General features: G+C 40.1%; 1 protein-coding gene across 1 annotated transcript in view; it reads right to left on the bottom strand.

Moving 5' to 3' along the window:
- LOC109112381 (dystonin-like) overlaps positions 1-18,508 on the bottom strand; it is a 114,695-nt gene that overhangs the window by 22,317 nt on the left and 73,870 nt on the right. The window contains exons 41-61 of the mRNA XM_042768356.1: positions 13,451-18,007; positions 13,189-13,335; positions 12,763-12,978; positions 12,527-12,676; positions 12,143-12,376; positions 11,228-11,380; positions 10,286-10,483; positions 9,900-10,133; positions 8,116-8,664; positions 7,549-7,725; positions 6,700-6,823; positions 5,897-6,105; positions 5,280-5,597; positions 4,636-4,802; positions 4,172-4,328; positions 3,371-3,497; positions 3,196-3,252; positions 2,861-3,096; positions 2,519-2,648; positions 2,083-2,282; positions 92-587 (exon numbers count right to left, since the gene is read on the bottom strand). Coding sequence (XP_042624290.1) covers positions 92-587; positions 2,083-2,282; positions 2,519-2,648; positions 2,861-3,096; positions 3,196-3,252; positions 3,371-3,497; positions 4,172-4,328; positions 4,636-4,802; positions 5,280-5,597; positions 5,897-6,105; positions 6,700-6,823; positions 7,549-7,725; positions 8,116-8,664; positions 9,900-10,133; positions 10,286-10,483; positions 11,228-11,380; positions 12,143-12,376; positions 12,527-12,676; positions 12,763-12,978; positions 13,189-13,335; positions 13,451-18,007 — 8,836 coding nt within the window. The remainder of the gene's footprint in view (positions 1-91; positions 588-2,082; positions 2,283-2,518; positions 2,649-2,860; positions 3,097-3,195; positions 3,253-3,370; positions 3,498-4,171; positions 4,329-4,635; positions 4,803-5,279; positions 5,598-5,896; positions 6,106-6,699; positions 6,824-7,548; positions 7,726-8,115; positions 8,665-9,899; positions 10,134-10,285; positions 10,484-11,227; positions 11,381-12,142; positions 12,377-12,526; positions 12,677-12,762; positions 12,979-13,188; positions 13,336-13,450; positions 18,008-18,508) is intronic.

An 18,508-nucleotide genomic window follows, 5' to 3' on the forward strand; every position in this document is an offset into this window, starting at 1 on the left:
TCTGGGTAGGTTTTGGCACTGTTGTATGTGTGCAAATAGAAAATCAGGATATTCTGTGATGTTGCAGATAGAAGCAGCTAAACTACGATACCTGCTTTGTCCTCAAGTTGTCTAAATGGTTTAGTGGTGCTCTCAAGCTGTTTTGTCAAGTCTGCTCTGAGATACTCTTCAGTCACCATGGCAGAGAGCTCAGAGCAGACAGTTTCTGCCTCCTTCAGCCTCTTCTTCTCCTCTCGTAGCTGAGCCAGGATTGAATTAGTGGCTTCAATCTGCTTCTTAACTTCATCAGGTTGGGTGCTGAGGGCCTGCTGGTTATTAAGTTCAGTCTCCAGGCAAGTGGCACTTTTACTGAGGCTTCGCAAGAGCTCCTGGAATTGAGTGGTCTTACCGACAACCTGCTCAATGAGTGCATGTCTCTGAGACAGCTGACCTGTCAGGGCCTGCCACTTCTGGGAAACAGATGCCAGCTGTTCTTTAACCTGCTCTACGGCAGGATCCTGCTGCTCTGACGCACTAGCGATGGCTGTGGCCGCCTCGGTTAACTTCTCATACTGAGGCTTGCGGCTGTCGAACTCCTTGAGGAGAATCTAATCAAAGAATCAACATATGACATTAAGTAATAGGCATTAAGGGATAATTAATCTTAAGTTGCATAAGAAATAGTACAGCATGTCACTCCATCTTTGTAGCATAATAGGATACTTCAGCCAAAAAGGAGATGTCGTCATCATTCCAAACCAGTTTGACTTGTGTTTACATGAAACAAGCAGAATATCACATTTTACCAAGGTCTTTAAAGCTCCACAAACAACAAAATAGCATGGTAACACTTTAGTTTAAGGACCGATTCTCAATATTAACAAGTTGCTTATTAGCATGCATATTATTAGCATACTGGCTGTTTACTAGTACTTATAAAGCACATATTAATGCCTTGCTCCTCATGACCAAATTCTACATCCCTTTAACCCTACCCCATATCTAAACTTAACAACTACCTTACAAACTATTTCTAAGCAGTAATTAGGAGTTTACTGAGGCAAAAGTCATAATTAATAGTTATAGTAAGAATTGGACCTTAAAATAAAGTGTGACCAAAAGCACACATGCCCATGTGACCAGTGTACTATTTTCCAAGACTTCTCAAGACAGAAGACTGCTTTGATCGAGGATGCACTGAAATATGAATAACTATTTACTTAAAATCACATCAATAATACGCTATTGGTGACTAATCAAGTGTGATGTGCAAACAAGAGCTACTGTACATATGACTTTCAGAGGAAGAAAACTTCGTTTTGATGTGTTCCTTATATGGCTTATAGCAAATTTAGTGTGAAAGTCATATGAATTACTCTTATGGTCCTTTTTTTTATCCTTTTTAATGTTTGGCAGACTCAAATCACATTTGTTGTATAGAACAGAAAAAGCACAGCAAGAACATTCTTCAAAATATATTTTCTGTTCCCCAAAAGAACGTCACATAGATTTGGAACAACATGAAGATAAGAAAATGATGACTCTATTGAATATATTGTGGTGATTCTATAAAGTGTGTATAGATATAGATTTTGCTGTATCATGTATATTGCAGTATGTAAATAACACAGGACTGCTTCATGTTTTTGACACGTTAAAGTTATGAAGAAACATGCATGAATGAGAAAATAAAGCACAGGATGTTCTTGAAGTTTAAGCGTTATTAAGCGCAATGAGCCTATAAAAAACAAAAAGACAGAGAAAAACCCTCACTGCTCTTGACCGAAGACCTTCAGTAGCTTTAACAATACCTAGGCAGTTGTTTACATTTAGGTATTCAATTTACGGTGCCTGAAAAATTTAAATTACATTTATATCTTCCTTTATTGTAGTTGTCCTATTGTTTGTAATGTGCATCTTATTTTTAATAACAAAACCAACCTTAATGTAAAATATGCCGTTATTGTGAAATACTTGTGAAAAACTCTTTTTCTGAAATAAATTTGGAGTGAACTATTCATTTAACATCATATAACCCCCAATATTTGATTATGTATGGCATTAATTCGTTCACATGTATGTTTACAGTGTGACTGCCAGTACCTGGACTTGCTGCTTTTGTGTGTTAAGCATGTTTGGATCCACAGACAGAGGCCCCAGGACGCCCATCATCAACTCCTTCTCCTGCAGCCACTGCGAGAGCTGCGGCTGGGTCGTCTGGAAGAGCTCCAGCATGCGGGACGACTCCTCCAGGTGCTGTTTCCGGACCTCCATTGTCCCCCTGACCTCCTCCCATTCTGCGTCTGCGTTTAGAGCAGAGTACACATCACTTTATCACTCCCAGCTTCACTTTAGCTGAGCCTTGATTCAGAGCGTGTGGAGGAGGCCAGACTCCTCCACTATCAGCTTGAGCTTTCACAGGAGCTTCACTTCAGCTCACAGTTGGTGCAGAAGATAAGTGTGTGGATCTGCACCTGGCCATCCACACAGATGAGCAGATAAAAGTAGATAAATGGTTTTGGATGTGATGCATGCATACCTATCTGTGCCAGCATGTGCTTCCACTTTTCTGCCTCGGTTGAATCAGGGTGTTCCTCGATTAAACGGAGCAGATTCTCCCTGAGCTGCTGGAGCTGCACTTGCTTTTGTTTCATATTATCTTCAAAGACCTGCAAGACAGACAGACATAATCAGCTATTTCAATGTCTTACAATGACATACTGTCAAGGTTTCCATGTACAATCACAGAACGTGTGCACTTTTTTTTCAGATTTTCTGCAGTGATTGTTTAGGAAAATGTATGAAATTATGTGGAATAGCCTGAAATATGGCATTATACTCCCAGAACAACCTGGCAACCACGGTAATGCATTTAATGTACCTTCTGTTGCTCTATCTGTGATTTTACTGTGTCTTTCCCAGAAGGACGGTTACTCAGTGATGTTGCCGTTTTCTTTGTGTCTTCCATCCACTGACGTAAAGACTCAGCCTGTTCATGGACACCTAGAACTCTCTTTAACAAAACGCCGAGCTCAGAGGACCTGGCCTTCAGGAGTTCCCCCAGATGTTCGTAATTGTTGTTAATGTAGGACATGTTCTGCTGCACCAGCATCAACTCTAATGGCAGATAAAGTATATGCTTATTGTTTTACAAAAATTAGCTATTGGTCACATCGAGAGAAAAAAAAACAGTGCATCAATAGTATGAACTTTCACCTTTGTTTGTCAGATAGGAATGGCTGCCTGGACCAGAACCATTATTGACAGCTGATCCTAAAGAGAGAGAGAGAGTGAGAAACATTCCATCTGTTAGCTTTTACGCTAGGTGGAATTAATGAGCGATCATGTAGAATTGAGACATGTGAAATCTTAAAATATTCCTGGGTAATACCTGAGTTGCGACGTATCTTGGCTTTGGCCGGTGATGTCAAAACACTGATTAGGCTACATAGAGCAGATCCTTTGCTATTTATATCCTGGACTGCAGGAGCTTTGGATGTCCAATCGTCCAATAAGCCCTGCAGACAACATAAAGAGACCAGAAAATGTCATTTGAAAACGTTGAGACATTTAGACAGTTTCATAATTTTCTGTTGACATTTGGAACACGGCACACATTCTTGAATAGTGAGCAGTGAGATTCAGTAGGCTGGAGAAACACTTCCTGGGAGAAACACTTTAAAAAAGGAATGCGTGCAAATCCGTGATCCATTGTTTATTCTCCTTATATGGGGGATTCTTCAAATAAACATGTCAGTTCCCTAAGAGGATTTTATAAAGGATGGAAATAGATTTAAAATCCTTAATCTTTCTTTATTTTGAGAAAGTTCTAACGAGTGCTGATCAGTGTGATAGAATGTTTGCTAGAGTGATTCTATTTTGGAGTTCTTTCCCACACAAACAGTTCTTCTATTATAATTTCACAAAAAGTACTAAAATGCAATGCTTTGCCATTTTTATTCTTTATTTATCAAATACGTCGCAATGCTACAAACAATGCTGTTGGTATCATCATTTTACAAAACAATCATTAAAAATGTGTCAACAAATTTGACAAATAGGTTTTTAATTGTTAAAGTGCCTCTAACTGAAGAATCAGCTATACTCAGTCAGACTTTCTTTACATCATCGTTCTGTCCTGAAGGTTTTGTGGTCCCACAATAAGAGGTGAAAAGTTAAATCCATCACTCACATTGACTTTCTGCAGGTCTGTTCCCAGGCCCTGTTCACTGCAGTTGGGCTGAAGAACTGGCACTTGCTCTTTTGTGTCCTCCAGCCATTTCATTAACACCCCTGCGGCAGCTTTGAACTCCTGCAGCTGCTTCTGGCAGGATGAAACCTCCTCTTTTCTGCAATACACACAACACATATGCATATAGAGTTTTATTAAATAGCTTGACATCATGCAAAAGCATAACTAAAATTACATTTCTTGTAAAACTGTTCAATTATAGCACATGGTTTTAATTCTTTAACAGTTCTAGCATCACTTTATCCAATTAAATAAATTGTCAGGACATATGTCAGAGCCTAGAGAAGTATAACAAATTAATGGGACACATCGGAATAAGACAATATCACAATCTGAGTCATAGTCTGTGTTTTTATTCTAAGTATTGTTTTTATGCTTAGTGTTGTTATGTAATAATCACTTACTTCTCAGTAATTGTCTCTTTAAAAGCATTAAAGTTGTCAGAGATGTTCTGCATCTTGCTCTGAAGAAGAGCAGTGCTTCCTTCTGGACCCAGCTTACAGAGTTCCTCAGTCAGTTTCTGGAGTGTTTCCATGTCCTTTGCGTGCTCGGATAACTCTGCATTTGTGTCCTACAAATAAAGTTTTGATTAAAACTTCAAAATGTGAAACATAAACAGATAACTGAACATAGAACATAGCTGTCTCGCTATCCATTCTGTTTTTAAAAATTAAAAAATTCTTCAGTTACTTCACAGTCATGATTTTTATGGATTTTATGGATTTGTTATTGGTATTCATCGGCAGATGGTATTATGAGATGGATATTTTCATGCTAGAGCAAAAAAAAGAAAAACTGTATTCACCCTAAAAGGATTCATCAATATCTTTAATCTGTATTCTGTATTAGAGAAAGACTGTACTTCTTATACTTCTTATATCCACTATAGGCAAATTTTGTCAGTTTTTTGGAGGACACACAGGGCATTCAGTAGAGATTTTACCTCAAAGCTAATTGACATGAACCAAAGCCATAAAACTCCAATCAAAATATGTAGTTCACTGGGTTTAGGAACAGTGCAGTGATGTTTAGTGAGAGAGTAGTATACCTGGACGAGCTGGGAGAGCTCAGCGACGTTCTTTCCTGGCCCGTCTGACTCTGAGAGAGCCTGGGAGCTCTTCAGTACAAACTGCTGCACCTTCTCAGATGTCTTCTCAAACTGCTCCACCTTGTCTCTGAGATCTTCTATCTGAGCCACCTTCTGCTTGTGCTGCTCAGAGGCGTCAGTAAACCGCTGGGACAAGCCCTCCATCTTAGCCTGGAGGAGTGCGGCAGCGGCCGGCTCGGCACTCTCCACAAACGTCTTCACCTTTGCCTTCATGGCCAAGATGCTGCTCTGCCTGCTGAACATGTCCTGCTCCAGAGCCTGAAAGAAATGGATATAACGTTTTTTGATCAAATGAAATAATAAGTTCAATATTTTTTAATGAATAGGGACAATTTTGAATACAGGTTGTCTTTAAGTTCTTTTTACGATGGAACTGAATGGGATTCAAAAGAGTTTGGTAACCAACACTCTTCATAAAATCATTTTATGTTCCACAGAAGAATTCCGTCTTCATTTCTGGGTGGACTATCCCTTTAATTACACAGTTTTGTCTGGTATGCTTATGCTATGTCGCTGCATATTAACTTTCTTTGGATGACAGGTCAAAGGTCACATACTGCCTCCTTGCTAAGCGCATCTGCAATAGAGCTGGAGTCCAGCGGCACTTTTGGCGTCTCCTTCACACTCTCTTCCACCTTCTCCATCCAGGACATCATCTCATCCAGGCCGTCCTGAACACTCAGAGAGCGCGTCAGAGTCACCTGCAGCTTCTCATTGCGGTCACTCACAGACTTCGACAGGTTGTCGTATCTCTCTATGATGTCATCTACAGACAGAAACTTATTAAAGTTTTTCTTCCCAAAATCATAGTGTGTGTTATGCCTGTTTCACACCGTAAGCTCATGTCAGCATAACTGCAGACTCACAAGAGTGTTCACACTGTAAGAGTTTGAACAGCGTCACGGCAGCCGCTCCAAAGCTACGTTTCTTAACAAAGACAACTAGAAATTTGTTTTTAGGAGTTGGTCATTTATAAACTTGCTTATTCTGTGCATTTTTATCACTTTTTTATTTTGTCATTCAAAAGTGTGCTGTCACTTTTATTGAGCACCACATCAAAAATAGACTCTGTTCTGAAAGCATCGCTTCACTGCTGTTCAGGTGACACTCCTGCTTGAAGCTCACTTGTTGCTCTTGCTCCTGGTGTGAGTGCACTCATTTGTTAACATGCATGCCAAAAGAATATGTGCCGCTCATGTTTGCGGTGTGAAACCGGCCTTATACTGTCTTTAATTTATATATGTTTTTTTTTTCCTAATATATGTTTTTTTTTTTTTTTTTTTTTTTTTTTTTAGAAGTCATATGCTTCTGGTGTGAAATATGCCCCAGGCATGTTTTTGTGAGACTGAATTTGACTCACCCACTGTCTCCTGAATCTCCTCCGGATGGGACAGCAGGTCTCCCTCTGCGCTGATCAAAGCATCAGCTGTTTTTCTCAGCGAATCCACCGCAGCCTGACGGGACGTTGTTTGCCCTTGAAGATTCTGCAACAGATCAATGCTTATTACAATTCACTGACAGAAGTGCAGACTGATTATCTTAAAAGCACAACATCAGTGGTGTGTGATCTATATCCATCTCAATACGCCATACGACACAGTGACATTTAAAAGGCTGAGTTGTTTAGCATAAGGACATAGATACGTACAAGGTCAGAAGACAGTGGTACTATCTCTAGAGAACAGTAATGCAGCATGAATACATTTCCTCTGTTTGTATCTGATCTGACTGCTGCTCAGCTGAATCTGCTCTGAATGCATCATGGGAGAAGTAATCTATTTAAGTGTGATTAGCATTGTCTGCTTCTGTATCCACTTTTGCAAGAGCAACTAGCTATTATACCCCACAAGCAAATTAAATCTGAGCTACTGTAAGTTATATGTGCTGTGGCATGCTTTAAGGGCTATAGATACACTGAAAAAAATTGAAGTTTGTATTTGTATTTGAAATAGAATTGTAAAAACATCAGAATAAACATTAAGGTCTGTCTTTGTTTATAGTAAGTAAACTAAAAAGTTTTAAAATTTTTTTTTGTTTGTTTTGTTTTATTTTAAGTGAAAATAGACTAAAAATAAAATTGTTTGCCCTTTGGTAAATGTTAACCAGGAAATAAGCAGAAACAAAGAACGCACAAAGTTTGGACACGTACAGCTACATTAGAACTGTGTCATAATTCTGTGAACTGAATATAATGATATAATGCTCATGCCTTGGTCTCCTCCAGCTGTCTCTGTAGGGTTTGTGGGTCTCCAGCAATGGGCTCTGACTGCTGCCTTCTAGACTCTTCCTCAGAGACATTCAGCCACTTCACCAGAGCACCACTGGCGTCTTCATACTTCTTGTACTTGTCCACCACTTCTTTCAGGTTATTTCCAAGCTGATTACACTGAAACGCGTCAGAAATATGCTTTTTTAGTGTATCATTTCAAACAATTAGTTTCTTTTTTTATTATTATTATTATTATTCATATAAATGACTGAAGGGTTTAATAATGTCATAAAAGACCTGCTGAATACTGTTTGAATATTTGCTGAATTTAGAGGCAAATGCTGCCATCTATTGGTTGTAATCATAAATGTCTTCATTTCCCATCCAGCAAAATGATTCTAACAACTCTTGTTTGTGGAGAACGCAATTATACTGTTCCTGGATATAGGCTTAATTTTTTAAGCAAAACTGAATTTCTTATTTCTTTCTTTTTGATTTTGCTGTGACCTCTAGGATTTGAAGATTCGGACACTTATTCTACATAAAGACCGTAAACAGGAAAATTACCTGCGTATGCAAGGCTTTGTAGTGACTGGCTGCAGAATCCAGCCTTTCTTTCACTGCAGCACAAGTCCCAGACATATCAACCACCGGCAGGCCGCCAGCTCCCCCAGATTCACTACAATCACAGGCCTTTGCCGCGTCCAGCACCTTCTGACCGGAGATGGTTATGAAGCGCAGGTCTCCTTTATGAGAGATGACGTCCTCAGAGAAACTCTTCTGTCTCTGTAGATTGTTACTCAGAGTGTCCAGACCAGCAGCGGGCGCACCGAGCTCCTCCATCTCCCCGTGGGCCTGCTGTAGCCACGTCTCAAACTCCTCACAGTCCCCCTTGAACTTCTGAAGCTCCTCCTGAACAGTCTGGACCTGCTTCATCTGCTGCTCGGCCTGCGTGAGAGAGGCCTTGTAGCGACCCTCCAGCTCTTTAATGTCCCTCTGTAACTTGTCTTTTTCAGCGGGTGACAGGACCTGAGCTTGTTTGTCGAGTAATGCCTGTGCTGATTGTGTGGCGATGATCAGATCCTGCTGTTGGGACAAGATCTCCTGGTGGTGGACCTGTGGAGATGGGGGATTGAGAGCTTAGTAAGTCACTGGAATTTAATGCCGTTCAGTTTCCTTGAAATTTTTAAATCTGAATATGTCTAGACTGTTAACAATTCAGTTTTTAATTAAATATTCTGGGTCTACAGATCATGAATGTACTATAAATAATCCGACGGTGAATATAATTGCTTATCCCTTGTTTTTAAAACATTAACTTTAAATGTAGTTAGAGTGATGAATGGAGCTCAAGCGTAGTTCAGGCAAACCACACAGGACAGCTTTCAAACACATGAAGGGATTTGTTCCCCACATGAATTTCACTTCAGATTCAGTTTCATGATCTTGAACTCACAATTCAGAAGGAAAATGTCAGGATATCTGTCCATGAACTGAATCTCAAGAGAAAGTAGGTCATGCAGCAAGACAATAAAAGTCTAAAGTCGTTCTAACAAAGCATTGTTAAAGTTAATGTTTTGGAATGTCCAAGTCAAAGTCCAGACCAAGTGTGCCGCAGTAGTCCTCAAAAGTAAAGCCATCGTGTTTCGATCGCCCCCAGGTGGCTGGTCCCAGTATAGGTCATAAACCCCACCCTCTCCATATAATCTAATGGGACATGGGACAAACTAAATAATTAAATTTCACTTTAAATACTTTGTTTTCAAACATAGTTTATGTCATTTGATGTAGATTTTATCACGCTGATGTAAGTTAGGGTGTTCGTTTTTAAAATAAGTTTGGTTTTAGTTACTTATGTGATATAAAAACGGGAGTGTGACGTCATGATTGACAGCTGAGACTGATAGCTTCTCTGAGCGAACTCTTCATGAAGAGATTGGAGTTGTATTTACCTTATTTTAACACAAGTCTCTTATGTGAAAAATCAGCAGACAAAAATTGGACCAGTCAGGCTATTTTAAAAAAGGGGCAGGGGCGTGTGTTTGCGATCCACTCTGCGGGAGTGTGGGCAGGACATGGCTCCACTTCGCTCTCTACTACGCAGACTCTAGTCCCAGATCAGCGCAATATGGCCGTGCCCTATTGGGACAATGGCGGCTTCACTTTTCTTCGACTGAAGTGAATGAAGGTGCGTCATCCATCTTTTTTACACTCTATGGTCCAGACCTTGACCCAATTAAAATGTTGTGGAAGGACCTGGATATATCTTGGGTCATATTTATGCAGGAATATAGGAAATTCAAAAGAGTTCACAAACTTTCAAGCACCAATGTATATACTCAAGTACTTACTTGAACCCTGTTAAACTGTTGGTCCAGGTCCAGGTTTTTACCGTCTTGTTTTTCACCAGTACGCAGACTTGTGTTGTCTGTAGTATCTAATGCATTTCCATTAGGATCATCTTCCTCTCCAATTATCTCCTTTTGTATTCCACCCATTTCTTTCTCTTTCCCAACGTTAGAGATCCAGTCTAGAAGACCCTCGATCTTAGTTTTGCTCTCTTCAAGTTGTTCAACAGCTGTTACCTGTATTGTTGCACATAGAAGGAAACACAGCTTTGGTTTAGAGAGATAGAAAGATACATTTGAGAGCCATCACAAACTAATGCAATAGAGAAAATGACAATTCAATCTGTTGAAATCTTTTGCTTGAATAGTGTTTGGGAAGTTTTGGAAACCTTCTCTAGATCTTTCCTTGACTCTTCTGCCCTCTGGTTAAGCATGTTCGCTTTGCTCTTCAATTCCTCCAGTTTGTTTTCAAGAGCCGATATCTGTTCTGGAGCGAGTTTGCTGCGATTCTCCTCTAGAAACTTCTTTGTGCTACTAATGACTTCATTGAGAGCACTGGCATTAGCCTGCAGGTCTTTCTGTAGAGCCTGAGAGAGATCAACACACACACACACAAATTCATTGAGACTAACAGAATTGCACACACACACACACACACACACAATTAATTATAACAGGCCACACAAGGCCATGCGTTACAGTGATTTTACCACAGGTAAGGGTTAGAGGTGTTCCTAGGCATGCAAACCACGGTAAAATCACTGTAACATGCAGACATGAGTGGCTCATCGATTATGTGGAATAATATGAAAAATACATAATTATTGAATCAACAGTTGCATATATTATTTATTATTATGGAAATAAACAACTATTCCATAAAATAATGTAGTTCATTATTTTAAATATAGGGATACAACAGAAAATGTTTGTCACAACATTGCTTTGCAGCTGCCATGGTATTAGCATGTTGCCTGGTAGCTGCTTGAAAAATCAAGATGGTTTCTAAGGTGTTGCTACAGTTGTCTGGGTGTATTGCTAGGTCATTGATAGGTTGATTTATGTGGTTGCATGGCTATGTGTTTACTAAGAGTTACTAGAGTATTGTTAGGGTGTTGTGGGTGTTTTTATTCAATAATTAGCACAAATGGAGGTATTTTTCATGGTTGTTCCATAAATTTGTGGGATGAGTTATGTGTCAAAATCTTGAGCAGAAGATGAAGCAGCAGCACAGTTATTAACTTTAGTGATGCTTAACAAAGTCCAACAATAACCTTAGAAATATGCATATTCTATGTACAAGCATTGTAGAAAATGTTACCAGGTTGTACCTGATGCTCTTGTTGGTATTGCTGGAGGTCTCCCACGGTCTTTGCACTGGCAGCCTGCTGCTGGTGGCCAATGAGGCGGTTTTCTGTCTGTGTCAGATCATCAAACAGCTCCTGCAGCTTTTCTGAAAACTCCCTCTGCTTCTCCACAGCAGCCTACCACATAAAGACTCAGTTAGAAAAGAAACCTCTTCCACAGAGCTAAAGCAGCATCAAACAAAATACTGAGCATTAAACCATTAGTAGTGACTGAGTATGCTGTAAACATGCCAGCCATTCAAAAGGGTTTTGGCAATGGTAAAGAAAGGTGAGTTAATGTTGCCTTTACTGTTCTCATAGAATAAAACATTGGTCCTTTGGTAGTAAAAGCTGAATAGGTTCAGGCAAGCTGAAAAATCTAAACATGAAGAGAAGAAGGCAAGTTGGTTGCAGTGATCAAGCCATGGCTCTTCTGTGTTGTAAATAGAAAAAAGTCATGTGATTAAACTCAGCAAAACACACACAAATAATAAATTCATGAATAGTCCATTTTGACTTAAATACATAATTAAAACTCTTTATAAAGACCCCATGAAGTTTTTTTTTTTTTTTTTGGTTTGTAGTACATACCAGCTTTGAGGATAAAATTTGCACTACATGCTAGTGTACTCCTAAAAGTTGTCAAAAATAACTAATAAAATAGTGATTACCCATGGGTATATCCAGATTTTGCAGCCATAAGTAGCAAGATATTGTCTGTGCCTTAAACAAAATGCTACTTCAAGGGTTCTTTAAGGGTACCTCTTTAATGGCAATCCATTTTCCAACACTTCATATGAAAATACATAACACATCAAAGCAACAACATATCTTCATGCATTTTCATGTGATTAGGTAAAGGTCATTGGTCAGTGTGATCTCTTTCGATCTCTCTCAGACCTTCTGCTGAGTCTCCTCCTCATGGATCTCCAGTTGGACCTCGAGAGTTTGTCTCTGAGTGAAGACTCTGTCCATGAGCTCTTTGTAGGATCTCTGAGTAGTGCTGAGAGCCCTTAGAAGGTATCTGCTATGAGTCGGACTCAGGAACTGAGCATGCTCAGAAATGAAGTTTTGGATATCAAAAGCAGAGTCTTCCAGGAGCTGCCGGGTTCCTGATAAGTCTTTCTCTATGTCCTGAATCAAGAACAATTAAAAACACTAAGTTAAGCTCACCAGACTTGATGTGATTTGATGTGGTAGATAAAGAGTACTTTTAACTTTATAAAAACCTTGTATTTCAAGCAAATTTATCAATATTTTCCAATAATGTACAAGACAACTTACCTTATTTTGCTGAACCCTTTTCTTAATTCTTTCTATGTTATCAGCATCCATGAAATCAAGCTTAGACACCATCTCAGAACTGTCTTGTATACAAGCTGAGACCTTATCAAGACAGCTTAGCAAATCTTGATGTGAGGTTTCCAAATGGATCTGTAACCCATATTTGGACAATTGTGAGAATATCATTTTCATCATTCTCTATTGCTCTTGCTTTCTTTAAATGCGTCTTTACTAACCTTCACTGTGTCAATGGCTAGTAGAATAGCATTACTTCGCTCAGACGACAAGTGGCAAACATCTGTGAAAGCATTCTGTACATCTACATAGACTGCAGCCAAATCTTGGTGGATTTGCACATGATTTAGCTCATTGGCGAAATTCAGAAGTTGCTCTGCTATGCTCAAATCTGGTGTAAGCAAGTCAGGAAGAGCAGCAATCTGTACTTCCAGAGACTATAAACAGAGTGGGTGGGAGTAGTTGGGGAATAAAAGGAAGGAATTGTGAAGAAGAGCGACAGAGTAAAGGAACAAGCAAAAGGCACATCTGCACAGATAACCATGCAGACAGAAAGCACTGACAAACAACTGGAATACTGGGGTCTGCGGGTTAAGAAAATTTCTGTCAAGTGAAAAGAGAGGCTTTATATTTTATAAGTGACAAACCTGAACTTCCTCTAATTGACTATGCAACGCCTCAATGTCTTCTCCTAATGGACCCTTGGTCTGCAATTTACTTCTTATATCTCCAAGAGTATCGCAATGATCCTGAAGCCTCCCAACACATTCCAAGTAATTCTGGGTGGAATATCTCTGCAAGAAGTACACCATTATACTTACACCTTTATCCAAAACATGCATCTGGATGACGCAGAGTTGATAATACTTTGCAAATCACAGCTCAGCTGAGAGTAGTATCAATACTCACTCTCGTTTTGACTCTGTCTGTTTGCTTTATGTTTGGATCCTCTGCCATGGAGACCTGGTGGATAGAGTCGGTTGGCTGGAAGGCATCATCTGCAGCAGCATCATATGTGGTTGGAACAGCAATGCATTTAGCTTCCATGCTTTCATCTCTCAGGGCAGTGCACTCCAAAAAACTGCTTAGCTTTCCATCCACTTCCTTTAGCATTTCTTGATCTCTGTTTGTGGAGATTCTCTGAATCATCTCCAGCAGATCAGTCTGATGCTTTGGTTGATCATTACTCTCATCAGATGGCCAGTTCTGATCTTCTCTTGGACCTTCATGTTTTTTCAAATCCAAGAGGATATCTGGATCACCACCTCTCTTACTTGAGTTGGGATGATTGGTTGGTGAGATTCCGGAGTGGTGCTGAATAATTTCAATAATGCTATCGATGGCTTGGCATTTTTGTTTTTGAGTCTTGTCCATACTTGCTCCATCCATCTTCATCTGGATTAATGCATTCAAAAAAGACTTTAAATCACTGCTTCCCATTGACTTTGGTAAACTTGCATCTTCGGCCATCACCATGTGAGGAAAATGAAGGTCATCCTGGTGTACACCTTCAGCAACTACTGTATCTCCAGCTTGAGACTGGTTGAAGATGTCTGCACTTTGTTCGCTATTCTGATCAAGCATGATTTTGACAGAAGGACTTTGAATTTGGCGGGCAGACTGCAATTCATTGGATTCTGTGAACATATCCTCTGAAGACTTACCAGAGGATGACTCTAGCATTTCTACCACATCTTTTACTTGTTTATCATCAATTGTAAAGTCTGATTCAGATGACCTGGCTAACTCACCTTTTGTAGTGGCCTTTGGGGCTACATGATTACAAAATATGCCTTGCTCACTTGGGTTCTGTATGTTATGATTACCTCCATTTGAATCAACTTGACTAGAATTAGTAACAATTTCAAGTGGCAACTGCTTGGAATTTACTGTTGATCCAGGTAAATCTATCAAACTGAGCTGACATGTGTCCTCGGATCCTTTGAAACCCACAGAGTCTTCAATGTCCTCATTCTCTTCTACCTTACAATCAATACTGCTTTCTGTACAGACCACTCTGGGCTCAGGTTTTATTTTTGGTGTATTTCTGAACATTTCTGACATGTCCTCATACTTAATCGTCTCTAGTACTCTATTCTCTGAACTAAACACACCTGAATCCTCATCAGAATGCTCATGATCTAGGTCCTCACTTACATTATTGGCATTTTCAACTTTATATGATGCATGCACTTTCTCATTCGATAAATTCTGAGCTAATGTGGACTGATCATCGGTACTTAAATCCAACTCTGCTGGAGTCTCCATTGGTGACTTGGCACTTGCACAATATAAAGACGAGGTGGACTGTGCTTCTTCAAGTGTTGTAACTTTTCCAACATCCTCCACCATTGGTGGCGAAGTGCTCAAGCTCTCAGAGAGGCCTTTGTCAAAACATGCATTTGCTGTTTCACACTCCACTTTGGACCTGTTGAATTCCTGTTCAGGATTAAGTACTCTCTCTGATTTCCTTTCTTCAGAGCAGATATCACTTTGTGAGGAACATGATATTCCAGAGTCTCTCTGTACAGGGTTAACAACATGACTCACCGTAGTCTCTTGACATGCCATCTGGCTGATACATGGTGAAGGACTTACAGTTTCACATGAAACATCAACAAGAAAAGTGTCTATGCTGTTATTTGGCCTTTTTATCTCATTTCCTTCCAAAGTGAAACTTCCTTTTCTTTCATCTGTTGTGTCTAGCTCATTTTTAAAATCCATAGTCTTGAAATTACCACATCGTACATCACAATCCTCCCCTATTTCATTAGTTTCAGAAACTTTACCAAACATATCGTCTTTTGCTGAAATGACTTTAGACGGCATGCCACAAATGGTGGGTAACAGAAGATCCTGACTACTGCTCACACATGCTATGTCAGTAAATACCTGTGTGGCTTCATCTGATGTCAAGCTTATTTGTCCTCTTTTTGCTAAATCAGGCACCCTGATGTCTTCCCTTTCATTCCGCTGTGAATGTAGCATTCTCTCAGCCTCTTTATCATCCAACATCCCAGACTTGTTGGCATCATATACACCGAGCACACACTTTCCCCCTGGATCAATGATGGACTTCCTGATTGCCTCTGAAGAGAGAACGCTTCTGCTGATATCATCAGTAATCATACCCGTCTCTAAAGCATCACAAATGCTAATGGTTCTTCCAACTGCTGCATCATAGAAACCACCAAGAAGGTTCTGCTTTTCCATGATCTGTAGTGCTACTTTACTTGAGATGCAGCCTTTACTGACAGAAATGTTCAGAACTGACAAAGCAGTATTTTCGCTCTCTTTCAAACCATCCTCTTGAAGCTGCAGTGCGAGTACTTCTAAGACAGTCTCTTCATCAATAAGGCCTTTACCGAGAGCAGCTTCAAGGTCATACCGTTTTCCAGAGGTGACATCCAAAATCCCACCTTCCTCCACTTGTGCCCTAAGAAGATGCATGGCATAATCTCTCTCAAGTTTGTCATCCCACACAACATCTGTATGTGGAAATTCAGAGGGCATCTCTGTATAGCTGGTTGTTTCACTGGACAATAGTGGTGAGTGTTTTAAATGTTTTTCCTGGTCTTTACTGGCATCATGACATTCAGGGTTTGCTACCATCGAGGCAGTTGCTGCTATAGAAAAGGCTGTTTGTGGTAACTGCATTGCATCCGATGGCTGAGGGGAAGCTACATCACTTATGTCTGAATGGCACTTGTCTGTGTATGACCATGTAGAATTCTTAGGCAGATTGTTAGTTTCAATTACAGTCATTTGTTCAGCGCTGTCTAGGAAAATATCACATTTGTGATCTGTTTCTACAGCATTTACAACAGACTCAGAGGGTAGAGTAGGTTTTAGGCAATTCTTCAATGCATTCGAATTCACAACTTCATGCTCTTGTTCTGTTTTGCTTTCCAAAGGTTCACATATTTGCAATTCTCCCAAAGCACCATCATCGGAATTCAGACAAGCGTTGTCATCATCGGGAATGCTGAATGGATTCAGTAGAGACTCTTCTGAAACATTCATATAAAGTCCGCTAATCTCATCTACATGTTCTGATGTTTCAAAGAGTAATTTAGCCATTTTATTTAATTGCCAATCAAAGATCAACAGCCTCTGGCCTGACTTTGGATCCATATAGCTATTCATTATGAGATAGGAAATAAATAACTGTTTTGCCTCAGAGGGAGATGGTGCATCTGAGCTGTTTTCATCACTGATTTCTTCACCAATGGAACATGATCCATCGATTTGAAGCTCCTTCATTACCAGCCAGGATGAAAACCTGTTATTCAGTTCATCTATATCAGGGAACACATCTGGGATTTCTATCGTCTTCAACAACTCCTTTGTAAATGTCTCAATTAAGTTATCCACCCCCACAGAATCAATGTCAACTACCTCCGAGGTTTCAGGTATGTACAAGGCTGTTATTTTGTGCCGGTTTTGCAGCAGCTCAGACGCCAGTTTGTCTGTGATTATGTTTTGCTGAAGAGAGGTGGAGAACGAGAGAATTTCACCAGCGTTAGGCCAAAGGAGACCCATGAAGGCCTTCTGTCTCTCCAGAACTAACAACGCACTGCTGGAGCTTATTAAGTCACACTGGACAGCCTCATCAACTGTAAGTCTTGCCCCGTTGCAAGGATTAACGATGCCACCATTTTGGGCCTGGTGGCTGAGTATCTCACTCGCAGTGTCCTGATCGATCAGACCCTCTGATAAGGCCTCCTCAACAGTCAGCTTTCGGCCAGTTTTGGCATCAGCTATGCCTCCTGCAAACAACTGGGTGCTCAGCAATCGAAACATGGTCTCTCTATCAATGACACCTTTGGCTTTCATAATGTTGATCTCTCTTCCAGATGTCAGGAATATAGTTCCATCTTTTCCACGTTTCACTGGAAGCAGGCGAAGTCCTGTCGGCTCATGCATCATGCTTCTCTGCACAAGCTGACTAAGTGAGACTTTTTCTGCAGTGTTGGGGTCAATCAAGTTCTTCCATGTGTCCTTCCTCTCCAATATCTGGATAAAGAGCGACTGAGGTATCAGGCCAAGTTGAAAAGCCCCTTCCAGATGTAGTATATCACCAGTGTATGACAGTCTTAACCCTCCAGTCGCTAGCTGGATTTCAATGATCTTCATAGCTGTTTGCTCAGATATAGCCCCTTTTTCCAGCGCTGCCATAACCGGCAAGGGTTCTAAAGCAAACTGAAGATCCTGAAGAAATTTTTTAGTTTCATTCAATTCTTGAAGTTGCTTGCGCACTGTGTCATCCACAAGTTTGTGCTTGAATGCTTCCTCTAAGTCCATATGCAAGTGCTGTTCAGGCCAAATGAGTCCAGTGGTTATAAGCTGTGCCTCTAGAAGACCAAGTCCTGTGTTTTGGTCGATGAAGCCATTGTTCACAGAGTAACACACAGACATGACAGCTCCACTTTCAACATCCAGAATCCCTTGGATGACCTTCAGTGCCTGGAGAGAGATTAAAGAAATCAAGATGTTTCTAAATGTACGTTCAAACATGATCACCAGATAAATTTTCATTACAGTCTTGGTTATAAATATGATCAAACATACTCACCCGGACTATGGATTGTACTAGCTCAGAGCAAGTCATCAGCAAGAGAAATGGGACACAATAAAAGCTTACATGCATCTGTGAACAGAAATCTTAGTATTGTGTAGAACAACACAGTTAGAGAGAACACGCTGAGCATTATGTTATTATGTGCAGTGTGCTGAACCCCATAGAGACAAAAAGAATATCCTCAGGGTTTGCTGTGAAGAAAGAGTGAGAGTGGCTGACATGCAATCTATGTTTACAGCATACTCAGTTGACCATGAAGTTTTCAATTACACACATTCTTGATGGAGTCTTTCTCCATCTTTGCAGTGGTAGCATTGAAGGGTTAAAGAGGCTTTTGGAAACGGTCTTACCATGCTATATATTTAAAGCTGTCAAAACAAAGGTTA

The sequence above is a fragment of the Cyprinus carpio genome, chromosome A13 (assembly GCF_018340385.1).
Source record: "Cyprinus carpio isolate SPL01 chromosome A13, ASM1834038v1, whole genome shotgun sequence".
Taxonomy (NCBI): Eukaryota; Metazoa; Chordata; class Actinopteri; order Cypriniformes; family Cyprinidae; genus Cyprinus; species Cyprinus carpio.